Raw genomic sequence first — 25,158 nt, forward strand, 5'->3', positions numbered from 1 at the left:
AAAAAAAATTTCTCATATTTTTATAAATTTTAAATAAATATACAAGAAAAATAATAATTTTAATTATATTAATAGAGTTATTATTTAAATTTGTCATAAATGGTAAGGAATATAGTTTAAATTCTGATTGACAATAAATTTTGAGATTATTTTTGGATAACTTGTCTTTCTTTTTCTCTATATCAACGAAAACAATAGTAATTGGTAAAACTAAAAGATTTTATCCCTAATGTACTGCATAATAATCATATATATACATAAACGCAAACATTTGAAGCCGAGATCATGTCGTTCGGGCATCCAATTGAAGCCCTAACCTCAAATCCCTTTTGGCCCAAACAGTAATAATACCGGAAAGTGGCGAGGTGAGGTTGTTCATTTTCATTACGTCTGGCTTTATCCCCACACTTTTGCCTCCATTCTCTTAAAATCGGCTCCCTCAACCGCGACGGTACAACGTCAACGTTCTCCGGTTTCGTTTCAGCGTCCGGGTTCCCGCCGCTTCCATCCTCATTGTACCTTCCCTTTTCAGATCTCATTTGCTTTTTTCGTTCATATATTAAATTAAGAATTGTTTGTTGTTAATCTTGAAGTAGTTATGATCTGATTAGCAGCTATATTGATATGTGCACCGTGTAGGTTTTGTTTTTAGCTCAATACGGTTTCAGGGAAACACCTTTGTTGGGTGCATTTATTTTCTTATTCCCAGTTTCTTTATTGTGGAATTTTATCAAATACTTTGCTGTCACAGTGTTCGATGCAAACCTTTGATTTAAACAGACTTTATAGGTACATTTATGATTCTTAGCTAAAGCTGTGGACTTCAATCGTAAGTTTGGAGTGTAGATGAGCAGGCGACTTTGTCTTGTTGAGCAGGTGAATTTGTCTTGATGCTATTGAACTAGTACCTGGTTATTCAGAGTATGGCTTTGTCAATCTCGAGAAGGATTGCACGTTCTTTTGGTTCACTGTCTGCCTTGAGCTTACGCGCATCTCCAACTGTCGCAGCTCGTTCATTTAAAACTTCTGGTAAGAGTAATATACTAACATGTCAACATTGTTTCTTTGCTGCTTATATGTGACTGTAATGCTAACCTGGTACGTTGCTTCTTTTTATTCTGTCTGAGTAGAATTGAGTGGTCGTATTACTGGGGATAACTTGCCTCTTGCGCAACATTTTAGCCTTTCCAAGGTATGTTTTCACTTTGTTTACTTTTTAAATACACTATACACTATACACAAATTTATGGATCCCTTAGGTTTTGATCAATTCTTGGAAAGGGGATGGGGGTTATCTAGGTTAATGGGTTCGATATTGTCATTATCCTTTAGTTTAGAAGTATTCAATAAGTATACCTATCCATTAGGGTTTGAATCAATTCTTGGAAAGTGTATTGGGGGCCTCTCTAGGTTAATGGGTTAGTTATTGTCATTATCCTTCATTTATAGTTTAGAAGTATTCAATAAGGATACTTACAATAGGTTTTTTGTTTCTGCAACCAGTGGAGGTGCCACTTCCACAATACCAATTATAGACATCATAAGATTCTGTATTGTTTGTTTCAATCTTAGCACCCCTTCTAATCTCTTTATGTTTTGGTATAGCTATTTTACTTGTTCATGCACCTGCCTTTTGTTTTCTCCTCTACCATGGCCTTCCTTTGTATTTTATTCGTCCATGCTACATTTTATTTGATGTAGGGTGGTCCATCTTTCCTTGGTTTTCGAAGGTTTTCAACTAGAATTTTGACTCCTGATTCGAACGGAGGTGCTTTTCCGTCTGATTTACTCTCTTCAAAGACCGTACTAATACCAGAGTGCACTAATGGTATGGGAATATTAAACCACGTTTCTTGTGTAGCTATATGCCTTTAAAAATTTTAATAGTCATAATATGGATGCATATTAGTGTTTGAAGGCAATATGTACTCATGGGTAACTCTGGGATTTTCTTTGGCTTTCTAAAAGATATAAAGATATCAAAGATGAAGGCAGGTTAATGTTTCCAAGCCACTTTATTAGTTGTTTTTGTGCTAAAACTTGCCTCCAGAAATCATCTTGACATTGACATTTGCCAACATGTGACCCCACTGTGGGTTTTATATCGCATTCCATTTTGTATCTTGTTTTGGTTATACTGAGTTCAGCTTTTAAGCATTTCAATAATCGCAGGAATGGGCCAATGGTATTTTGTAGTTTAAATGAGGAGTGTTCTTTTGGATTAAATATACCATTTATGGTGCAGGATTTTATGAGGACCTTGTAGTTCCCGTGACAAATTTTCATAATGAAGATCGTGGCTTCATGGTTTTGGCTGGTGATGTTTTTGATGTACCTATTAGAAAGGATATTATCCACCGTGTTGTACGATGGCAACTTGCAAAACGACAACAGGTGCCATTTCATCCTTCTTTATGGATACTGGAAGCACACAGTTTTAGGATTCTCTTGATGTTAATCTGAAATTTTACTAGACTATGATCGTATTGTTTTTCAGCTTAATACTAGTTCCTTTTTTCCACATAAATTGCATTAAACAGTTCTCTCTTGTGCAATCAAAATATGCTAATCATGAATATCAGTGATAATTGAATGGTTGACAGGGAACACATTCAACAAAAACTATTAGTGAGGTTAGTGGGACTGGTAGGAAGCCCTGGCGACAGAAGGGTACTGGGCGAGCCAGGCATGGAACACTGCAGGGTCCCCAGGTGACTCCTTTTCTTTTCTTTGAATTTAAGAAGTTTTAGAGCTAAACAACTAATTCAATGGCCTTTTAATTGATTTTATGGATTGATAATAGTTTCGAGGTGGTGCTACTATGCATGGCCCCAAACCTGGAAGTCATGCTTTTAAATTGAATAAGAAGGTTAGACGTCTTGGACTGAAGATTGCACTGTCTGCTCGTGCTGCTGAAGGAAAGGTAAGTCATTATTATCTGGCATGTGTATAGATTCTTTGTACTCTTTTGCATTTCACAGTGCAATTTTACTGATTTATAAATGCTGAACAAGGATTTTCAATGCTAATTGAGTTTTGAATCCTAACCAATGACTATTGCACAATTGAGCAGCTTCTTGTCTTTGAGGATTTGGAGGTCCCTACACACAAAACCAAAAATATAGTTAACTATGTGAACCAAATGGAGAATGCCAAGAAATTTCTGCTGCTGGATGGTGGCCCCATAAATGAAAATTTGAAGCTAGCTACACAAAATCTACATTATGTCAATGTATTGCCATCAATTGTAAGTATAGTGCTAGCTGTAATATTACAATGTCTCCAATTATTAGCAAAATATAGTCGAACTATTGGCTTGCCTTCGTCATTAGTTACATGGTAACACAATATTATTAACTTTTCATTTTCTGTCATCATGATCATTGACTGCTTTAATGATATATTTCCGAAGTTGACTTGTAAGATATTTTTCTTGATTAGGTTTTACATTTTGTTTTAATGTTGAGACTGTTGTGTATGTTTTTGCAGGGCTTGAATGTGTACAGCATCTTGCAGCATGACACATTAGTGATGTCCCGCGATGCTGTTAACAGGATTGTTGAGCAAATGCACATTCCAATCAACCGTTAAACAAGAATCCCATCAATTGGTCCTTTAGTTTTCTCTTCGAATAGGAAGCCCTTTATTTTGCCCAAAGCAGCTTGGGAGATAAAAGAGAAATCTCAAACGATTTGTGTCTTATCTATGAACTGATATGTTCAAATGCATGGCAGTTAGCAAGAGGAACAGTTTGATTGTGGAGAGCTACAGCAGGATAGCAGTAGGGTGTATAAAAGATCCTATACTATGTCCGCTACCCTTTATGGAATTGGTTAGAGGCATTGCAAAAATTGTTAAGGAAAGGGTAGTCGTACTTCGTTGTGTTAGAAGGAGTGTTAACGCGAAAGCAGACGAACTTGTACTTATTAGGAGAGTTTAAATGCATGAAGGGGGTCTTTTTTGAACATTGTTTGAATGTGGTCATGTTCTTATTAGGAGAGTTTAAAGGACGATATTGTACTTCAACTTCTTGTATGGATTTAAGATGATAATAAAATTCGAGGTACTATGTTCCTCCTTCTGCAACTTTTCGGATACTTGACAGTATTCTAAAAGCATGAAGGAGTTTTTTTTAACGAGACCTCCAACTTTTATAAAAAAATGTTCAAATGCATGGCTGAATGCGCTTTTGCATCAAACATGTTCAGCTTTGATCTTTGTACTTCAGATTGTCTAGGAAAATGAAAGACGTTTAAGCTTTGAAAGGTTCTTTTATAAAAGGAGATGTTTTTTAACCTCAAACCTTTATTCTCAGAATAAGATTGAGAATTATGCGTTTAAATTGTATCAATAGAATGAATTAAATTTATCAAATTATTTAAAATTAGATTCTAATTAATAAAATGTATAAATAATAAGAATTGATATGTTACTGTATAAATTTTAAACTGTGATTTATCCTTATGATTAACGCATATTTAATATTTAATAATTTTGTTGATATCAAAATACATTAATAATTTAAACGATACAAAACTTGTTCGCTAATTAGAATAGAATTATTTTCATAATTAAACGATTTATTTATTTTTTTAATCGATCGATGGTTTTATAACATTTTTGTGATGATAACAAAATAAAAGAAAAAAGTGTTAGCGACAGGACTATCTGCTAGTTCAACCTAAATTAAAATGACTGTTACTCCAGTACTTAACTGTATTGTCTCCACCGTACTACTTTCTTCTTGTATGAGTTGTCTCCACTCTTCCTCTTCCACGAGGGAAGCTTAGGGTTTTGTCAATCTTTCTTCCATTCCCCCCTTATTTCTTCAAAGATTTCTATTTTCACTCTTTCGAAGAAAAAGATTTAAACTTTCCTCCCCTAGACCGTAGCTTCCATGGCAAAAACAAGACCTGGGGTTTCTGGTACCAGGCCCAAACAAGGGACGAAGGACATCGACTCTTACACCATCAGAGGCACAAACAAAGTTGTCAGAGGTACCGTGTTCTTCTTGTAGATATGTACGCCCACGAATACGTGTATGCCGTTAAAAATTGCGGATTTGGTTATTTAGAAAATCGTTTTTTTGGGAATTTTCGGATCTCGGCATTTCGTGTTTTCAATTTTAAAATTTTCGAACATGTCATCTAGCATTAGTTTTGATGATTAAGAAGTGAATGCTTGGTTGCTTTGCTGTCGGGTTTTACTCTTTGCTGTGTTTATTGGACTCGTATATAAATATTCGTGTTGAAATATGCGAGTTTGTTTGCAGAAGGGGTTGAATATGCATTATCATTTTAACACCAATGTATATACAAATGGTGTGTTTTACTGGCGTATATAGATGTTAAGAAATTGTAGATTGTGATGACTGAGTCTGAAAGTTTGATTTTTATTTTCTTGCAGTTGGTGATTGTGTTCTGATGCGTCCTTCCGACAGTGGTAAGCCTCCGTATGTGGCACGAGTTGAGAAAATGGAAGCAGATATCAGGAACAATGTGAAGGTTCGAGTACGGTGGTATTATCGTCCTGAGGAGTCGCTTGGAGGAAGGAGGCAGTTCCATGGAGCAAAGGAGCTGTTTTTGTCAGACCACTATGATGCGCAGAGTGCTCATACCATTGAAGGAAAGTGCATTGTTCATTCTTTCAAGAACTACACTAAGCTGGAGGATGTTGGGGCTGAGGATTACTATTGTAGGTTCGAGTATAAAGCTGCTACTGGAGCCTTTACACCTGATCGAGTTGCTGTGTGAGTACCATGATCTGTTGGCTTATGAAACATGGCTTTTAGTTTACTTGTTGGCATTTTGGTATTGAATCTTTGGTGCCCCTGGGTTTTTTCTGTTTCGAAGGTACTGCAAATGCGAGATGCCATACAACCCTGATGATCTCATGGTCCAATGTGACGGATGCAAGGACTGGTATGGTATTCTATATTTCCTTTTATAATTTCCTGTTGCCAATGGCTCAATAATTTTTAAGATATATTTAATGTTTTCAGTACCATTCCTATAGGTACCATCCTGCTTGTGTGAGCATGACAATTGAAGAAGCAAAAATGTTGGATCACTTCATTTGCTCTGAATGTGCTGAGGATGATGTCAAAAGATCACAGAACGGGTTTCATCCACCACCAGTATCTGATACAACGGTAATATCTCTTTAGGCGAAATCCACATGATGCTTGGTCAGTGTTCTCTTTCTTCTTTAAGCCTTTATATATTTACTAAACCAAGTCCTCTCATATACAATTTACCAGATCTGTTTTTGGTATCCTTCTAGGAAATTTGTTTATGAATTTAAGCGGATTGAAGAGACTTTCTCATCCTCTGCTAATAATAATAATGACTTGTATAGCATATATACACACGCTAAAGTCACTTGAAACCCTTCAGTTAATGTTTTTTGTCTGTGTTACAATTGATGATAAATGGATAGAAAGTTAATTTAGTTGGGAAACATGCTTTACCCTTAGATGCAAGTTCTTATATTTCTGAGAATTGCCATGAGGCCGAATCAGGTTTGAGCGCCTACCATATCTCATGAAATATAGTTGTCATATTTTATACATCCAACTCTGTGATTGTTGATTGGATTTATTTCTTTATCCAGCAGTCTGCATATGTAATTCCTTGTCATTACATTTTTAAGATTAACTGTGATTTTGGTGGTCAAGTCCATGATTGCTGTTACCAACATGTACCCAAACATTTTTACCTAACAAATTAACAGGTGCTCTTTTTATTTTGCTAATTGGGATTGTGGAACAGCATATAGGGAGGTTTAGGTTATTTTCTTGTGCTAGATATGAATTTTAGAGCGAGTGTTTAGATATAAAAATGTCACCTCGGATAGAGGAAAGTCCCTTTATCTGAATTCTTTGCTTACGAAACAATTGTTTGTTTTTCGAGGTTGTGCTTTGATTTCTCATTTTTGTGTTCTTTTCCAGGTGGAGGCCAAACGACAAAAGAGATAAATTTTTTGTTGTATGAGGGGAGAGATTCCTTTTGCAGATTTAGCTTGTTGGCTGCTGTTGTGTGAGTTGTATAGGGTAGAAGTTGTGTTTTATCCAAAACTTGTGGCTGTTTGTAACGAATGTGTTGGCGTGGAGACATTTGTGCCTGTGGTAGGTTAAGGAGATTAAGTCTGTGCAGGAGGATTCATCTGTAGTTTCTCTGATGTTGAACTGATATTTACGCTACAACATCTTACATATCTTGCCTTTTTATCCATAACACAAGATCTTGTTTACGCATTTTCATCTCACTCAAATCCAATTATTTGCAAAGCTAATGTAGGATGACCCAGGTGGTGCTGAAATTATATTTGTTTCAAGGAATGCACCCAGCCTTATAAGTTACAACCTCTATCGCCAACAGCATTATATTTACTTCTAACAGAAGCAGCAGCAGCAATTATTCTTCTGACTACAAGTTTTATTGCATGTTTGCCCAGCTTTAGAAGGGAAATATGGCAATATGCACGATACATACACTCTTTACACCGTGGATACCGGCAAACACTTCTACCCTTGGGCCTACTCTGGATGTGTTTAGTTTGCCCAACTGCCATCCTCGTTCTCTGCTCAGACACTTTCCACTCTAGTACTGTTCTTTAAGAAGATATCAGCTGATCTCCGCTTATTTGGACGTATTGTAGGCATCCTCCCTCCACCATAGTATATTCAAAAAACCAGACACCAGAGGCGGCAACTGGCTACCTGAGTCCGTCACGGCAAATGAATCAACTGCAGTGCAGGCAATAAGTCCAGTGCTGCCAGCTACAGATGAAAGGTAATTATTATATGTAATTGTACTCGTACCAAGGATGATAGTATCCAACATCATGAAGAGCATATAAAACCATTTGTCTGGTTTCAAAATGCTGTTTTAGTAGAATAATTTCCAAATATCGAACTTATATAACCAGCATCAGCAACTTGTGCATGATGAAAAGAGGGAATCCCAAAGTAATGCCCTCGGGAAAGATCAGCAGCAAAAGAGCCAACAGTACATAAATGCAAAAATGGCAAACCCTATGTTACCGTACTCGGATTCAAGTGTGAGTGTCAAACACAAGTATGTACAGTTGAAGCCTATCCATGTGTTGGACACGAGTGCTTCAAGAAAAATGAAGAGTCGAAGCAATATGGGAAAAGCCTACACTTTTCATAAAAAAAGAGGTAGGTGTGTGTATGCCACTTCGTTACCTGAGATGATGAGTTCATAAATGGTACAAGTTATGCGGATGAAAGCAAATTCTCTTAGGTAACTAGAGCTAATCTTGAGTCTTACTGTTGAAACGTAGAGCAGCAAGCAAAGCATAAGTACTGCTGCTTCTGGTGTTAATGGACTGATCTGAGCATGGCAGGGGATGGTAACTTGAAACAAGTAAAACAGTCGTCTCAATATAAAACAATATTTTGGACGCTTCTCAAATTCACAAGAAAAGCACGAATCAATTGATTTCGGTGGTAAATAAATTGTTGTTATTCCTTAAGGTCCCGGGTTCGAGTACCAGAAATGCCAAAGATATGAGTAATCAATGACAAATGTTTGAGAGTTATCTTTGAACAAATAATGTTTTATATCCAGCCTTCCTTCTGTCACCTGGAAAATCAAATGAACAAGAAGATAAAACATCCCAAGACAAAAGCTGCAAGCAAAAGCCATTCAGAACTTGGTTTTGGGGAAGAAACTCACAACACTACCAGTTGCCTCCAATCTATAATAGACTTTAGCTCCTCGGGAAGTTCTTTCACTATTGGAATAGCTGGAGCCATTTACTTAATAAAATGCCTACTTTTGATAGATATCGCTGAACTGACTACAAAATTTAAAATGCAATGCACTTATTTTTTTTACCGAGTCCAAATGGAATTCATTTCGGTTGACATTTCTATAGATTTAATCTGAAAAACAATGAATGTAATCTGACAGTAAATTCCTTTCATTCAGTGTTCAAACACCAATAAACTTGAATTTCTTTTTCAAAAAAAGAAATGTTTTAATGCAATGAAAACATCCATCTTCCAAAAGGGGTGATGACCTGGGCCTTCAAATTTGGTTGATTACTGTTTCTATTGGGTTGGTCTCAATATCCCATAGCCCAAATAAATCCACATAAAGAAGCCCAGAGAATGACCAAACTGCAGAAAAGTAAGCCTATAAATTTGTCTGAAAACTCAAAATTATAATGGTGCAGGACTTTATTTAAAGCTAATCACGTATCCGTCAACAGCAATGTATGTGGTCTATTAGTAGAATACGAAGTCACCAATTTTTGATAACGTAGAATGTATGCGAGCAAGGGGTCTGATAAGATAATATTTCGATTCCCCCAACCCAACTTTGAATTCATCAAATGCCGCAGAGATTGTAAGGATATTGGAGTTTTATAATATAAATAATACGACCGTCTTTGAGTATGACTGCATAGGTGACATCAAACAAAGGCAGCGTTGAATCTTATTTCCCAACAAATGTCGTGCAACCCATTTATATACGAGGCTGCAGGCGTTCTCAATTTGCCAAAACAACTCTAATTATGATGCACGTGTTTTAATTAGTTCATAAAACTGATGCCTGTTCTCGTCTCGTCGTGTAATTGAAAATGACCAAAATGCATATCATAATTTGATAAATTAATTTAATAATAACACATTCGTCAGCTTAAACCAGGTGGTAGAAAGACAAGAGTGGTAATCTCGAGAATAATATATTGTTTGAAAGACAATTCAGCGTTTACAGTTTTATTGATAATGACTGAAATATCCGCGTGGCAGTCTACCGGCGTTTGAAAGCAAGTATTCGAACACACGACTCTAATCATATTCTAATTTCGATCATCAACTTAAAATAATTTTTTATTTGACCTTTCAAATTTGAAGATTAAAATTTTATCCATTCCACTATTATCTTTATAATCACGTGATGATATGACTTGTATGGTAAATATTTGATCACATCGTCATCGATCAATATTTTATTAATATTATTTTCTTTATATTTTTAGTATATTAAGTTTTTTATTGGTCACTTTTGTGCCTTGTTTTTGCAGTAGATCATTTCAAAGTAATCATTAATTGAATACTCACTCACGAATGAGCTATTACCTATCTCTTTACTTGAGTTACCATCGTGCCGCATGGATATTTATCTATTCTGAAATTTAATTTTTTTTTATTAATTATTTTTTTTATTGATTGTGTCATTATAAGATTTTATTTGTACTTACCTCATTAAAATTTTTTATATTATTAACTTATATATGTCAACTTTAAAAAATATTTATAGATATATTACTGATTATAACATAACCAACAAATCTGCACCCACTTTCATTCCTTCACCATCTAAAAATTATCCCTAAACACCAAACTCAAAGCATTATCTCTAAAATTTTCAATCATCTCACTCAATGAACCAACAAACAACGATGTGAAGACAATAAAAACAACCATAAAAAACACGTTCAATTTTAGTGAAACTTTGATGATCAAATAGTCTCCATGTAAAGATCCTAATGGTGGAGAGAAACCTTTTGGTTAGATTCCATCGAAATGAAAAATGACAGAGATAATATTACAAGAAACTTAAATGTTTATAATCATGGAATTTAAGATGTTTTTCGATTAAATAAACATTATATTCACATTTAAAAAACGATCGATAAATATTGAGACTCGTTAACTGCCACCGATGGCAGCTAACGATAGCCACTTGCAATGAGCGACGACTAAAGTACGATTCAACAGAGGAAGAAAATGAAAGAAAAAATATTAAAGAAAGAGGATACTGTTTTGATATAAATTGTCATGCCATTACACCATTTGTGACTTAACATTGAGGTTATAAAAAAAAAGCAATATTCAAAGTTGAATGATAATATTTAAAAGATAAAAATTGAGTGATTAATTAATCAAAAAAATTGAGTGTTTAAAACAAAAGTAATATCAAAAGTGAGTGGTTAAAATAAAAATAATATCAAAAGTGAGTGATTAAGACAAAGAATCATATCAAAATTAAGTGATTAAAAGCACAGTGAATAAAGTTAAAGTTGTGTGATTAAAAACATAGTTTACCCATTAATTAATTATTATTTTTGATTAACCATTAAGTAATTAAAAAAGCTAATATCCGTTGATATGAACGACAGAATATGACCAACCCTACCAAAACGTAACATCTACATCAACCCCATCTGCCAACCTGAACTAAACTATATTCCCACATCCTTACAATACCAACAAAATTATTGTAAGAGAAAATTCATATCCCCGCGAAATTATTAAAGAGATATTCTCCCTCCTCGTTGTTTACCTTTTTTGGATTTAACTTCAATTATCAACAGGAACGAAGGATTTTCTGGGATTTCGGTTCTTAGTTGCGTGCGTTTACTTCCTGTCAAAGCAGTGGAGGGATGTTCTTGCTTTTATCGAGTACCTGAAGCAAATCCGAATGCTCCCCTCTCCCTGATTCAAAAGCCAAAGATAAAAAAGTATCGTCTTTGTGACTAGTTCTTTAATGTTTTGATTGCGGTTGAAGTTAATTTATGTTGAGAGAACTTGAAAACATCTTCTGTCCCTCTTCTTTATGTTTTTATGGAAAGTAATGATTTTGCTTTGAGTTTTATGTTTAAAGAAGTCAATTTTCATGCGAGGTTTCTGTTTATAGCAGGGATATATTGCAGCCTTGAGAGTTTGATCGTTTAAAAACGATAGATTTTCTGATTCGGTAATTATATGTGTATGCAGAGGAGATTTTTTTTCCATAGATGGCGACACTAAGCGATATAGGGGTTGCGGCAGGCATTAATCTGCTAAGTGCTTTTATATTCTTCATAGCGTTTGCTATATTGAGGCTTCAACCCTTCAACGATAGGGTTTATTTTCCGAAATGGTATCTCAAGGGTTTAAGAAGCAGTCCTTCGAGGTCTGGAGCATTTGTGAAGAAATTTGTCAATTTGGACTTCCGTTCCTACTTGAGGTTCTTGAATTGGATGCCGGAGGCTCTCAAAATGCCAGAACTCGAGCTTATCGATCATGCCGGATTGGATTCAGCAGTTTACCTGCGCACTTACTTGATAGGGTATGCTGCAGTCCATCTCGATTTCTTATTTGTTCATTTTTTTCTCTGTTATTGCTTTGTTGCTAATGAGCTATGTCTTACTTTTAGCTGTATATGTTTTTGGGTTTCTGTATTTATGTATGATTAAATTTAAACCCTTTTTCTTTTCATGGTTAAGATGTAGTTTTTATGAAATGCGTTAGCTAATCTAAGGCAAACGAATCGCATTTTTATTTCTCTGCTGATCACGTTTGTTTATAAGCTCTGAAAGGCATTTAGTTGCTGTTCATTTTTCATTCATCCGTTGTCTTGTTCTGACTGCTCTCTTATTGTTTTGTATGCAGCCTAAAGATTTTGTCCCATCACGTTCCTTGCATGGGCAATCCTAGTGCCGGTTAATTACATAATAAAGCATTGGAGTTGCAACTGAGGAATTTTACTTCAAGTGACATGATAAGCTCTCAATTTCGAAACGTCCCAGATGGATCAGACAGGTAGTATGTTTTTGGGTTTCTGTATTTATGTATGATTAAATTTAAACCCTTTTTCTTTTCATGGTTAAGATGTAGTTTTTATGAAATGCGTTAGCTAATCTAAGGCAAACGAATCGCATTTTTATTTCTCTGCTGATCACGTTTGTTTATAAGCTCTGAAAGGCATTTAGTTGCTGTTCATTTTTCATTCCATCCGTTGTCTTGTTCTGACTGCTCTCTTATTGTTTTGTATGCAGCCTAAAGATTTTTGTCCCTATCACGTTCCTTGCATGGGCAATCCTAGTGCCGGTTAATTACACTAATAAAGCATTGGAGTTGCAACTGAGGAATTTTACTTCAAGTGACATTGATAAGCTCTCAATTTCGAACGTCCCAGATGGATCAGACAGGTAGGAGATCTTCTATCACTTCCGACTTATTTTTGTCCGAGTCTTTCATTCCGGCTATGGTGAAATAATATTTAATCCTATGCTGTAGGTTTTGGACTCATATTGTAATGGCTTATGCTTTTACCTTTTGGACATGCTTTGTGTTGCTAAAGGAGTATGAGAAAGTTGCGAATCTGCGGTTGCAATTTATTGCATCGGAGAAACGCCGGCCAGATCAGTTTACCGTAAGATGATTTCTAAATTATTTTAAATTTTCTATTTTAGTTCTATATATCATTTTGATGCGATCGTTGGTCTTTATCATAATCCAAGGAAATATGATTTCTTGTTGATATTCTGTTTATGAAATTTATTTAATCTTTAAGCTTGTTGTCATCAGTTTCAAACTTGCTGACAAAAGTGAGTTCTTGAGGGGATTGAGAACATCATATAATCCATTACATTTTATGTCTATACTCTATTAGTAGTTTTTTGCATTCTGCTGTATGTTTTGAAGAAAGTTATGAATTTTGTTTTATTCGAGAAATAACACATTTTTGGAAAGCGTCTTTTATCCAGTTTCGTTGTATTTTTCATGCACTGCTACTGAATGTAGTCCTGATTTTGAATAACGCATCAAGATCAAACCTCAGGTTATATAGCTAATTATATAACTTCGTTGTTTTCAGTGATATATTGATCCTTCACGTTTAGTTGAATTACTGGAGTTAAATACATCAAACTTTATTGTTGTATTGTTCTCTTAAAGAACCGTGACACTCATGAAAGTCTCCTAGATGCTAGTAGGACACCCTTGAGCTATTTTTGGAGTTAGATCTTTTACTAAACTGCATCTGAATGAAATTTGATTTTTTAGGTGATTGTTAGAAATTTACCACCAGACACAGATGAATCTGTTAGTGAGTCTGTTGAGCACTTTTTCCTGGTCAATCACCCGGATACTTATCTTACACATCAGGTGAGTTCCTCTTGCATTTGTTCCAGTGATATTGTTATTATCTTCTTGTAATTTGTTACTGTCCTACTACATATTTCTTGTCCAAAATGTTAAAATTCAAAGATTATTATAGAATTCAGTTTATGATATGATTCTCCTTACATTCAGGTAGTATGCAATGCAAACAAACTTGCGAAGTTGGTGAAGAAGAGGAAAAGTATGCAGAATTGGCTTGACTATTATCAATTGAAGTATTCCAGAAATAATGCAAAAAGGCCTCTTATGAAGGTAACTCACTACTTTCTGTCTTGGCTTTAATAGCCCGGTCTCTTGCTGATTTTCAGCTTTGATTTATATTTCTTATTTCTTGACAAGCATATTATCACTTTACCAGACTGGTTTTCTTGGGCTATGTGGTAAACAAGTGGATGCAATTGATCGTCACATATCTGAAATTGATAAGTTATCCAATGAAGTAAGTATTTCTTTTTCAACTTGCACATTCTCTTTGGACCGATTTATTAGTTGTTCATTCAGTTTAAAAATTCAAGCCTGTTCTAATATTCTGCATCCAAGCCACAATGATTTTCTAGATTGACTTAATTAAGTATTATTATCACAAGAAAATGCCTTAAGATGCTTTTGTTTGTGTCTGAAGCAATTTTTTTTGTTGTATTAAATGAAATGATCTTGTGTCGATGGGGTGGTATCATTATTGCATTTTGTTTTCATCCACTTGTTATGTTTCAACGTGTGATGATGTGGGTTGCTTGTTTCAAAATTTAGATAGCTGAAGAGAGGGAGAGGGTCCTAAAAGACCCAAAAGCCATAATGCCTGCAGCTTTTGTTTCCTTTAAATCTCGATGGGGTGCGGCTGTCTGTGCTCAAACCCAACAAGTCAGGAATCCAACTTCGATGTTAACAGAGTGGGCACCTGAGCCACGGGATGTATACTGGCAAAACCTGGCAATCCCATACGTCTCTATAGCTGTTAGAAGGCTGATCATGGCGGTAGCATTCTTCTTCCTTACTTTCTTCTTCATTATACCAATTGCATCTGTACAAGCTCTGGCCACTATTGAGGGCCTTGAGAAAGAATTACCATTCCTGAAGCCCCTAACTGAAGTGTGAGTTCTATTTTAATTTCATGATCTTGAGTCGCTATTTAGATTTCCATTATATTATAATTAATTTTGGCCCTTTTTTTCTCTGCAGAAAATTTATAAGATCAGTTATCCAAGGATTTCTACCTGGAATTGTATTGAAGATCTTTCTCATTTTTCTGCCAACTATTTTGATGATTATGTCCAAGTTCGAAGGATTCACATCAATATCATCCTTACAAAGGAGATCAGCAACTAGATACTACCTTTTCAATGTGGTGAATGTATTCCTTGTCAGTGTAGTCGCTGGCAGTGCTATGGAACAGCTAGACACATTCATTAATCAGTCGGCAAATGAGTATGTATTCATTATTTTCTTCTTTGTATATCTGCTTTTAGTGATTCAGTTGCTGTTTATTCATGGGTTGTGCTTTTGATGTAGATTCTTAGTTATAACCAGTGGTCTTAAGTTTGGTTTCTATGTCAAAATTGGATATTTTTAATTGGATGCATGGCAAGACATCTTGCGGTTACAGGATGTATCCCTGTTACAATTTAAGGGGCAATTAATCTTACGAATAAAATTGGATCTCTATAAAACCATTAGGAATTTTTGTATGGACCGACCTTATATTGGACTAACTTCTAAATTTTCTATTGTTTCTACCTAGATATCTTATTTGTGGAGTTCTATATATTTTGCTGCATACGCAAGACTAATAAGTCTGGGTTGCATTTTTTTGTTATGATTTTGGTGTCTAAATTTCACTTTATTTCGATCTAAACATATTTTCCTTTCTTTTCAGAATTCCTAAAACAATTGGTGTAGGTGTACCAATGAGAGCGACTTTTTTTATTACTTATATCATGGTTGATGGATGGGCTGGAATAGCAGCAGAGATTTTGATGCTGAAACCGCTTATATTTTACCACTTGAAGAACTTTTTCTTGGTGAAAACAGAAAAGGACAGGGAGGAGGCAATGGATCCAGGTAGTTTGGGCTTCAACACCGAAGAGCCTCGTATACAACTCTATTTTCTACTTGGCATGGTTTATGCTACTGTCACACCTGCTCTACTTCCTTTCATTGTAGTATTCTTTGGGCTAGCATATGTTGTCTTCCGTCATCAGGTAAGACCTTTGATTCATAATATTCAATTGTTATCCTAAATGGATCTTTGTTTAGCTTTGTCTAATTCTCTCTATTTATTTTCTTTGAAAAATCTAGATCATTAATGTTTACAATCAAGAGTATGAAAGTGCTGCAGCATTCTGGCCTGATGTCCATGGACGCATTATAATAGCTTTGCTTGTATCACATGTCGCCCTCATTGGATTGTTAAGTACAAAGCATTTGGTTCAGTCTGCACCACTTCTCGTTGCTCTTGCTGTCCTCACAATCTGGTTTTACACATTCTGCAAAGCTCGATATGAACCTGCTTTTGTCAGATACCCTTTGCAGGTTTGTTCGTTTTTGCATATTTAGCTGATGATTTCCTTTGTGTCTTCAGTGATTCATTCATGCATAAAGCTTTCGTTCTCTGACTTCACTCTCTGATGTATTAGTTTTTAAGTGCAATGTCATAATCTGTTATTCTCAGTATAATCATTATCTGATGAATTTAGTTTAATGATCATAACCGTTACTTTTTGTGTCGTTTATTTCAGGAAGCAATGATGAAAGACACTTTGGAACGTGCAAAGGAGCCAAACTTTAATTTGAAACCCTATCTTAAACATGCTTACATCCATCCAATTTTCAAAGACAACGATGGTGAAGTAGAGGAGGAATTTAGCAATAAGTTAGAAGATGAGAGTGTGCTAGTACCCACAAAACGCCAATCTCGAAGGAACACACCGGTCCCTAGCAAAATTAGTGGTGCGTCCTCATCATCCTTACCGGAGACTGTTCCTGAACGTTCGGTGCCCTAAATTAGGTAACAACTGTGAACCGGTTTTGTCACTATACTGTTAGGTTTGACCCTGAGCAAAACCATGCAGTGTAAAGAAGATGGCATGCTGTGTAAATTAAATGAACAAACTCTTACATATGTTGTATTCTTTTTGTTTGCGAGGAAGTTATTGTGCAGGGGATTGTTATCCCTTTACACCTCATGAAAATGTCAAGCTTCTAGTTCAAAACAAAATACCATGACAAAAATGTTGAATGAAAATATGTCATAATTCTCCGACTTCCTTAGTTTACTTGGTTGCATTTCCTTCTAACTTCACCTTTATCATTGGTAAGAACATTTGATGAAGATAGCTTCACGAATGCAGAAGAAAATACCTGGAAAAACCGGTACTTGTTAGCAGCAAACTCTGTGACTATGGGAGCGGTTCGTCGATCTATTGACATCCTTGAATCAATAGTGAAGAGGCCTTTCCCCATTAAAACATCTTTATAGTAGTAGTTATCAAAAGCCAAGGAAGTCTTATCGTTTGGCACAATGGTGAGGTTCGTCAGTGGCTTTTGGGTAGGGCAAAGTAATCTGAGCATGGCTTTAAAGGTAGGATTCATTGGGTCGTCAGGCTGCCAATCAAATAACCTGTCCACTATGTTTATGCAGTGTCCACCTCCTAACGTGTGAGCTCCTGCAAGAGTAACAACTCCATTAACAAAAATAAAAACTTTTAAAAAAATCCTTGGGGGATGGCTGATTAATTGGAATACCCATGATTGCGACCGATTCCTCGAGGTTTAAGCCTTTCGATACAAAGACATCGAGTAATGTATCAACTGTTATGTTCGGTGGAGGAATCTTCACATCAGCTGCATGGCGACTAGATGTGGTGGAATCTTTTCTTCCAAGAGGGATCTGAATGTTAGGTCCTCCAGACAGTGCAACTGATACCTTGGCTGCTAAGGCAATTATATCTGCACATGAGACCCGCCCTGGACACTCGGCTTCTAGTTTGTATTTAATACGGTGAATAGTTTCCATCTTTCTAATGCCAAAATTCATTCGAGAAGCTATTTCAAAGTTGCCATTAAGTGGTTTAGAATCCAACAGGATGGATGCATCACATCCCTGTATCATAAAAAGAAGAAAAAGAATACAACATGGAAACATATGTGCCCTCAAATCATGCCCCAAAAAATGGGGGAAAAAACCCTGGGTCTAAGAGAGGAATACCTGCACTTGGCAATCGTGAAACAATAGCCTAAGAAAAGCAGCCGGAGCAGTAGGATCAGTGAGCACAACGCCAAGCACGGCATTTCTCACAGTGCTCTCCACGTTGGGGCATGAAAACTTATAATAGTCGTAAGCGAGCTGAGCCTCACAAGCTCCGACTAAGATCCCCATCCCTAACGTTGCTCTTAAAATCAACATAAAACAAGTATGGTTTCTCATTCTCTCCATTAGTCTTACCGTATCGGCCTCTTACAAGAACCTAAAGCAATGCGGAGGAACATCATAAATATAGCAAATGGAGAACGATGGTAGAGGGGTTGTGTCTTACTCATCTTCCAAGAAAGCAACGACTCAAGCAATTATTGAAGTTGGACCCCAAACTGAACTGCAGAGCAATAGCTGAAAAGCCCTATTCCAACGTCGTCGTCGTCAGAGCTTCTAAAAACCTGGAGCAAGAAGGTAAACAAACTTGCACCCAAACATTTGGTATCAACCAATTAGTTTCCTATCATTTAAGCACGTACTTTTTTAATTACAAGTACGGGGTTTATAAGTTATTTATATATTTTATAAAAAAGTGTCCAATTATCATGATGACAATGATCTAAGATAAAAAAAAAGTTCTAATTGATGTGTTATCTTTACTTGAATTTAACAAAAATAAAGCATTGGATATGAAAATATTGTCTGGGATTATCCTGCCATTTCGTGGAAGAGGGTAAAATTTGATGTATTGTTCTTCCAGTTAAAATTCTGACATGGCCCTGAATTGGGCCTACCATTCATGAATTGATGTCTCGAATCTGAATTCTGAATTGATTATGACCCAACATAGTTGCATTTGCATTGGCATATATAGTCCAATCAATGAACCCCATTAATTGACTCTTTTCGAGCATTTACTATTTTTCTTTGAATGGTTGAATTTATTAGCATTTATCAACTAGTTGGTAACAATTGGTTAAGGATACAAAAAATAAAAATCCTTTTATCTGTTTTTACGAGGTTGAAATTCATTAATTTTTTTTATTAATTTGGGGAAGTATAAGTTAGTACATGTTTAAAAATAACACTTAACTATCTGACATTGAACGTTCATACCCTTTGTATTTATCAAATAAAAAAAGAATTTAATATTTCATAAACAAGATGTTAAATTCAAATATTGTGAATGAAACGAAAAATATTAAGAGACTTTATTCAAAAACGAGATCTGATTCACACTAATTTTGAAATTAATAAAAAAACATTTAGGGTAAACTACACATCCAATACATAAATTATCAGTTTTATAATGTTTTAGTACTTAAACTTTCATTTGTTTCAAAAACATACCTAACATTTTTTTGTTTCATTTTAGTACTTCGTCGTTAAGAACTTAAGGGGTGAGTTATATGTGATACCTTTTTTTATGGGTAAATTACGTCATTCATTACTCAACTATCTTCTCACTACTATTTTGGTTACTAAAGTTTAATTTTTTTAATTTAATTACTTAACTTTCAAATTACTCCTACTTTAATCATCTAACTTTCAAATTTATTTTTTTATTTTAATTATATATTAATAAAATAATAATAATAAATTCCATATCACAAATATTATTAATAAAATAAATTAGAGCGATTAAAATAGGAGCAATTTGAAAGTTGAGTAGTTAAATTGAAAATTTTAAATTCTAGTGACTAAAATAAGAGTGAGGAGATTTGTTTTAATTATATATTAATAAAATAATAACAATAAGTGTCATATCACAAAAATTATTAATTAAATAAATTAGAGCGATTAAAATAGGAGCAATTTGAAAATTGAGTAGTTAAATTGATTTTTTTTTAAATGTTAGTGACTAAAATAAGAGTAAGAAAATAGTTGAGTGATTGATTGTGCAATTTACCCATAAAAAGTGCATTAAATTTTTAATGGTGGGTACTAAAATGAAACAAAAAATAAATATTAGGTATGGTTTGAAACAAATGAAATTTTGGACCTTAAAACGAAACAAAATTGATAATTTAAGTATTAAATATGTTATTTACCCAAAACTTATAATTATTGGATACTTAGGCTCTATTTGTTTCTCTGTAATTGATTTTTTTAAAAAATGTTTTCCTCATTTTCTAGTGTTTGGTTGGCGGAAAAAGATGGTTAATATAATTCATTTTTCTGGTCAACTGAATTTCCTTTGTATTTTCTGCAAAATGACTTACCATTTGATTTTCTGTAAGTTATTTTACGAACTTTTCACTTCAAAGCATAAACACTCAAAATAATATTATTTTATATATGTAATATTAATATATTATTTTAATATCATTTTAATAAAATAGTAATTATTAAATTATATTTATTGATAATTTTAATAATATAATATAATATTTTATTGTTATAATTATATTATTATAATATATAATATTATACTTTTATTTTTATAATAAATAATAAATTATTAGTAAATTAATATTATTTATTAATTTGATAACAATAATATTATTGAATTGTTGAATATTTAATATATACTCTTTAAAATAAATACATTATTTTTATTTTAATATTATAATTTTTAATATTTTAATAATATTATTATTTTAATAAATAATTAATATAATTAATAATATATTATTCTCATTTTTAATAATTTTAATTTAATAAAACATAATAACCATAATATTTTTATTTATAAAATTGTGGATATACTATTTTAATAATAACATTGACATAAATAATATTAAATAAATTATTCAAATATTTTAAAAATAATCTTATTTTGTTAATAAATAATATTGTTCATTGTATTTGATGTTTACAATAAAGAATTTTTAAGAAAATTATCAACCAGTAAAAAACGAATTACACAACATCATCCAAATATCGTAAAATGATTTTTAGAAAATGTTTTCTAGGGAATATCATTTACAAAATTCATTTTTTTGAATTTATTTTTCGTGAAATAAATGGACCATTAATGATCATTAAGAACATTTTATCACATTATTATTTATATTAAAATGTTTAGGGTAAACTACTTGTTTAGTATTTAAACTATTAGTTTTGGTCTATTTTAGTACCTAAACTTTCAATTTTTTCATAACCATACTGAACATTTAGTTTTCATTTCATTTTAGTACATGTAATTAAAAATTTAATGCATTTAGTACCTAAACAACAGTTTTGGTTCGTTTTAGTACTAAAATTTTAATTTTGTCAAAACTTAACGTTAAATTTTTAATGGGATGCTAAAATGAAACAACAACCGAAGTTTTTAATGGCGGGTAATAGAATGAAACAAAAACTAAACTTTAGGTGTGATTTTAAAAATTTGAAAGTTTAAGTACTAAAATTGACAAAAACTGATAGTTTAGGTACTGAGCATAATTTACCCAAATGTTTATGAGAGAATCCGATGTGCCTTGCTTTATTCTAAGCTTGTGCAACAATTTTTTTAAAGTATTGTCTAATGGGTTGTCTGTTTCCCGTTTCTTACCAAAATGGGGAATCATGTTGTTCCGCAGAATCTGGTTTTGTAGGTTGTTCTCTTACGTACTTTATGTTCTCTTTTCATTTGGTTTGTTTAAAAGCATAGCGGGCAAGGGACCAATTATGAATGTTGAAAGCCCTAGTGATCAACCAACTTGGAAGAGAAAGAGGCTACCAACTGAATCTCTGATGTCAATTATAGGCGAAAGGGAAGGAAACGTTAGCAGCGGCTGCACCTTTGGGAAGAAAACCAATTGAAAAATTCAATGTCAATATGATACGGTGTAGGCGTATCAATCCAAGTGCTTCTTTAACCAACTTAATTTAGAATATAATCCAATCTGAGTATAAATGACATGTACATTATTGATGGGTCGAAAAGGTTGACAAACGTTCTCATCATTTTTTTTTAAAGAAAACATACTCAGGTTAAGCATTTATAGCATCATGAATTACAAGATTAGCATGGAAACTAGGGCATTCAAAATAAAATAAAAAAACAGAGACTGTTGCGACGTGGAAGACCATTGCGCTAGCGCATGAGCAACCTGGTTTGCCGAATGTTCTCATCATTGTATATGAATTAATTTGATAAAATTTCAACGAAAGTGTCTATGTCAATTGGGTACAAATGTTGGATTGCTAACAAGGCAATATGCTAAAGAAAATTAGATATACAAAAGTCAATGCAATCAAGCGCACAAACTCTATGCATGGAATAGGAGTGCTTCTATAACGGTTTTTCCTGTAAGCTAAGCTTGAAATATTCAAATTCCCTTCACATATTTTGAACAACACGTCTCCCGTCAGGAAGCTGTTATCCACTCCATGTTGTTTCACCCTCCTATCTTCTCCTTACAATAATATTAATCAACCCATTAGATTTTCATAAATAAATAACTTGGATTTAATTAAAATTTATAAGTCATAAATAAATATCTTTTAACTCACGGTAAAATAATATCTCGTTTTACCCAAACCCAAACCCAAACCCCAAACCCTAAAACCCATCCTCAAATCTCAAACCATAATTCCTAAACCAAACCCTAAATTATAAACCCTAAAGCTTAAATTTTAAACTCTAACCCTAAAAAAGAAAAAAAATATTTACTGTGAGCTAAAGAAATATTTATTTAGAACCCTAAAAAAGAAAAAAAAAATATTGTTTTACTATGAGTTAAAGAAATATTTATTTATGGGTTATAAAAAAAAGAGCTGACCCTATTCCCGTATGTAATGGGATAAGGGGGAGGTAGGATAGTAGACTGCCCCCAACACCAGGTTGAGAGCAGCTTCCGTGGGAGACCTCCAGCAGTCAGAATTATGAATTGCCCACCGTGGGACTCGATCCCACGACCACAAGGTTAAGAGCCTTGTGCTCTACCAACTGAGTTGGACGGGCAATTCTATTTATGGGTTATAAATTTTAACTAAATCTAAGCTATTTATTTATGAGTTAAATCTAACCCTGAGAGAGAGAGGGGTTAAGATCCACTTACACAATGTAAAACTCTTTAGTTTACACATTTACGGTTGTTGGATGAGTGAAAATAAAGAGAGAGAGGGGTAGGATCCACTTACACAATGTAAAACTCTTTAGTTTTATACAGATTTACGGTCGTTGGATGAGTGAAAATAAAGAGAGAGAGGGTGGTTAGGATCCACTTACACAATGTAAAACTCTTTAGTTTTATACAAATTTACGGTCGTTGGATGAGTGAAAATATAGAGAGAGGGGGGGTTAGGATCCACTTACACAATGTAAAACTCTTTAACTTTTCACAGATTTGCGGTCGTTGGATGAGTGAAAATAGAAAGAGAGACAGGGGTTAGGATCCACTTACACAATGTAAAACTCTTTAGTTTTACACAGATTTACAGCTATTGGATGAGTGAAAATAGATGGCTGAGATTGACTCCTTGTTTTTTTCCCAGTAATATCTTCACATTTCATACTTTTAATCTCAGTCATATGTTTTCACTATCCAACGATCCTAAATCTGTGTAAAAATAAAATAGTTTTACATTGTGTAATAAGATCTTACCCCATATATATATATAGGGCTAGGATCCAATTTAAAAAGTTTCACATCTTTAAGACCATTGGATGAGGAAAAATCAAAAAGTTGAGATTAACAATAGAAAATGAGAAGATATTCATTGAAAAAAAAAAGAATTAATCTAAGCTTTTGATTTTCTTTCATCCAACAGTCTTAAAAGGGTATAAAACTAAAAGTTTACACTACGTGTAAGTGAATCTTATATATATATATATATATATATATATATATTGATAAATCAAACATAATTTTTTTAACAAATAAGTCAAACATAAATATGTATAAAAAGTGGGCTAACTATAAAACTATGCAATGCCTGAGAAAATGAAGGTTTTGTATAGGATTGAAATTGAAGTATATGAAATTCGCCTAATATTTTGGTATAAATTTTCTTAGGGATGCCTAACTCAGTTTACTTAAATATCTTAAAAACACACGTTGAATTGGACTATCCCACTAACGGCAAGAACGAAACCATGCAGAAATTTGTTTTCTACTTTAAAACCAACCCCGTTACCTTTAATATATGTAATTGACAAGCTCCATTCTTGTCTATAAATACCTCTACATCACTTCATTCTCTCTTCACAGCCAATTTATCCAAAGCATCGTATCATTTTGGACCAACTCTCAAACATGAAAGCTCTCAACATCTTCATAGTCTTTGTCTTTTTCATGGCCTTGGCCATCACCAATCTCTCCGCCACACCATCTCAAGATGAGGAAGACCGTGGCCAGGTCGAACCACCTTCCGTAGGGATTACGAGCCGGTTTCTTGCTCAGAAACCTCGGGGAGCAATGACGTGTAACAAATACCCGAGAGTGTGCCGTGTTGCCGGAAGCCCGGGGCCTGATTGCTGCAAGAAAAGATGTGTGAACGTGACCACGGACAGGCTCAACTGCGGCAAGTGTGGCAGGAAGTGCAAGTACTCGGAGATTTGCTGCAAAGGGAAGTGTGTGAATCCAATGTCCAACAAATGGCACTGTGGTGGTTGCAACAATGGCTGCGACAAAGGAAGTAAATGTTTGTACGGGATGTGCAGCTATGCATAAGAAACTCTGGGAGACCTCTCTCGCTCTTTCTCAGACATTTCATTCGGTATTCAAATGATTAGCAGCTAGCATATATTTATGTCATAATAAATAAAGGCGACCCGCCAGTACTTGATGTGCGCTTCTCTAGATGTAGTTGATTTTTTTTTTAAGAATTTAATTATTGCTTCAATGATTTCATGTAACTATTTGAGAATATATATGATGTTTGTGATACATAAAACTTATTTGTTTTATGCTTATAATGAATATAATATATTCTCTGGCTCAAATAAAATGAACTCTTTGAAAAGGGAGGTGGTTAAGTGGTTGCCATTGCCACTGTTATGTAGGTCTATGTCCACGAAGTTAATGAACTTTGTAGTTCTAATTAACCGTTTCCTATGAGATTTTTGATCATCATGATCAATAAAACACGACTGGACTTCATCAGTTTGAAGTGG

The 25,158-nt window shown here is 34.1% G+C and overlaps 5 protein-coding genes across 8 annotated transcripts in view; 4 read left to right on the forward strand and 1 right to left on the reverse strand.

The window, feature by feature from the left end:
* The window catches only part of LOC120194585 (calcium permeable stress-gated cation channel 1-like), a 29,999-nt gene extending 12,921 nt beyond the window's left edge, over nt 1-17,078 (forward strand). The window contains exons 1-12 of one of the 4 annotated variants that reach the window (XM_039196847.1): nt 11,371-11,499; nt 11,756-12,089; nt 12,799-12,951; nt 13,040-13,175; nt 13,808-13,909; nt 14,057-14,176; nt 14,283-14,363; nt 14,675-15,015; nt 15,104-15,349; nt 15,798-16,122; nt 16,220-16,453; nt 16,660-17,078. In XM_039196847.1, the coding sequence (XP_039052778.1) occupies nt 11,776-12,089; nt 12,799-12,951; nt 13,040-13,175; nt 13,808-13,909; nt 14,057-14,176; nt 14,283-14,363; nt 14,675-15,015; nt 15,104-15,349; nt 15,798-16,122; nt 16,220-16,453; nt 16,660-16,923 (2,316 nt within the window). In that variant the 5' untranslated portion in view covers nt 11,371-11,499; nt 11,756-11,775 and the 3' untranslated portion in view covers nt 16,924-17,078. Of the gene's footprint in view, nt 1-11,370; nt 11,500-11,755; nt 12,090-12,539; nt 12,563-12,798; nt 12,952-13,039; nt 13,176-13,807; nt 13,910-14,056; nt 14,177-14,282; nt 14,364-14,674; nt 15,016-15,103; nt 15,350-15,797; nt 16,123-16,219; nt 16,520-16,576 lie in introns of those variants that run through there. The other 3 variants (XM_039196846.1, XM_039196849.1, XM_039196850.1) reach the window with 3 other exon arrangements.
* Nucleotides 308-4,026, forward strand: LOC120194589 (50S ribosomal protein L4-like). The gene is made up of 9 exons (XM_039196854.1): nt 308-515; nt 790-1,029; nt 1,131-1,192; nt 1,702-1,828; nt 2,246-2,394; nt 2,604-2,711; nt 2,804-2,923; nt 3,074-3,247; nt 3,490-4,026. Exons 2-9 carry the CDS (start codon nt 924-926, stop codon nt 3,589-3,591), a joined length of 948 nt encoding a protein of 315 aa, XP_039052785.1. The 5' UTR covers nt 308-515; nt 790-923; the 3' UTR covers nt 3,592-4,026.
* On the forward strand, nt 4,724-7,232 carry LOC120194591 (chromatin remodeling protein EBS-like). Its single transcript, XM_039196856.1, has 5 exons — nt 4,724-4,997; nt 5,407-5,749; nt 5,853-5,921; nt 6,016-6,151; nt 6,950-7,232. The coding sequence occupies exons 1-5, from the start codon at nt 4,898-4,900 to the stop codon at nt 6,974-6,976; spliced, it is 675 nt and encodes a 224-aa protein (XP_039052787.1). The 5' UTR covers nt 4,724-4,897; the 3' UTR covers nt 6,977-7,232.
* A 33-nt stretch (nt 17,079-17,111) lies between the features above and the next one.
* On the reverse strand, nt 17,112-18,430 carry LOC120194587 (peroxidase 29-like). Its single transcript, XM_039196851.1, has 3 exons — nt 18,129-18,430; nt 17,666-18,023; nt 17,112-17,586 (listed from the first exon to the last, which is right to left on the reverse strand). Exons 1-3 carry the CDS (start codon nt 18,354-18,356, stop codon nt 17,189-17,191), a joined length of 984 nt encoding a protein of 327 aa, XP_039052782.1. The 5' UTR covers nt 18,357-18,430; the 3' UTR covers nt 17,112-17,188.
* Nucleotides 18,431-24,229: 5,799 nt separating this feature from the next.
* On the forward strand, nt 24,230-24,740 carry LOC120194608 (stigma-specific STIG1-like protein 1). The gene has a single exon (XM_039196867.1). It carries the CDS (start codon nt 24,299-24,301, stop codon nt 24,713-24,715), a length of 417 nt encoding a protein of 138 aa, XP_039052798.1. The 5' UTR covers nt 24,230-24,298; the 3' UTR covers nt 24,716-24,740.
* The last annotated feature ends 418 nt before the right edge of the window (nt 24,741-25,158 follow it).

The sequence above is a fragment of the Hibiscus syriacus genome, unplaced genomic scaffold (genome assembly GCF_006381635.1).
Source record: "Hibiscus syriacus cultivar Baekdansim isolate YM2019G1 unplaced genomic scaffold, ASM638163v2 tig00117000_pilon, whole genome shotgun sequence".
Lineage (NCBI taxonomy): Eukaryota > Viridiplantae > Streptophyta > Magnoliopsida > Malvales > Malvaceae > Hibiscus > Hibiscus syriacus.

Excerpts from the sequence above, each read along its gene's own strand:
- LOC120194589 (XM_039196854.1), top strand. The coding sequence starts at position 924 with ATGGCTTTGTCAATCTCGAGAAGGATTGCACGTTCTTTTGGTTCACTG. Across the intron at positions 1,030-1,130 it reads TCGTTCATTTAAAACTTCTG|AATTGAGTGGTCGTATTACT; the intron begins GTAAGAGTAATA and ends CTGTCTGAGTAG. Across the intron at positions 2,924-3,073 it reads CTCGTGCTGCTGAAGGAAAG|CTTCTTGTCTTTGAGGATTT; the intron begins GTAAGTCATTAT and ends ACAATTGAGCAG.
- LOC120194591 (XM_039196856.1), top strand. The coding sequence starts at position 4,898 with ATGGCAAAAACAAGACCTGGGGTTTCTGGTACCAGGCCCAAACAAGGG. Across the intron at positions 5,750-5,852 it reads ACACCTGATCGAGTTGCTGT|GTACTGCAAATGCGAGATGC; the intron begins GTGAGTACCATG and ends TCTGTTTCGAAG. Across the intron at positions 6,152-6,949 it reads CACCAGTATCTGATACAACG|GTGGAGGCCAAACGACAAAA; the intron begins GTAATATCTCTT and ends GTTCTTTTCCAG.
- LOC120194587 (XM_039196851.1), bottom strand. The coding sequence starts at position 18,356 with ATGGAGAGAATGAGAAACCATACTTGTTTTATGTTGATTTTAAGAGCA. Across the intron at positions 18,024-18,128 it reads TTCACGATTGCCAAGTGCAG|GGATGTGATGCATCCATCCT; the intron begins GTATTCCTCTCT and ends TTTATGATACAG. Across the intron at positions 17,587-17,665 it reads GGAATCGGTCGCAATCATGG|GAGCTCACACGTTAGGAGGT; the intron begins GTATTCCAATTA and ends TTACTCTTGCAG.
- LOC120194608 (XM_039196867.1), top strand. The coding sequence starts at position 24,299 with ATGAAAGCTCTCAACATCTTCATAGTCTTTGTCTTTTTCATGGCCTTG.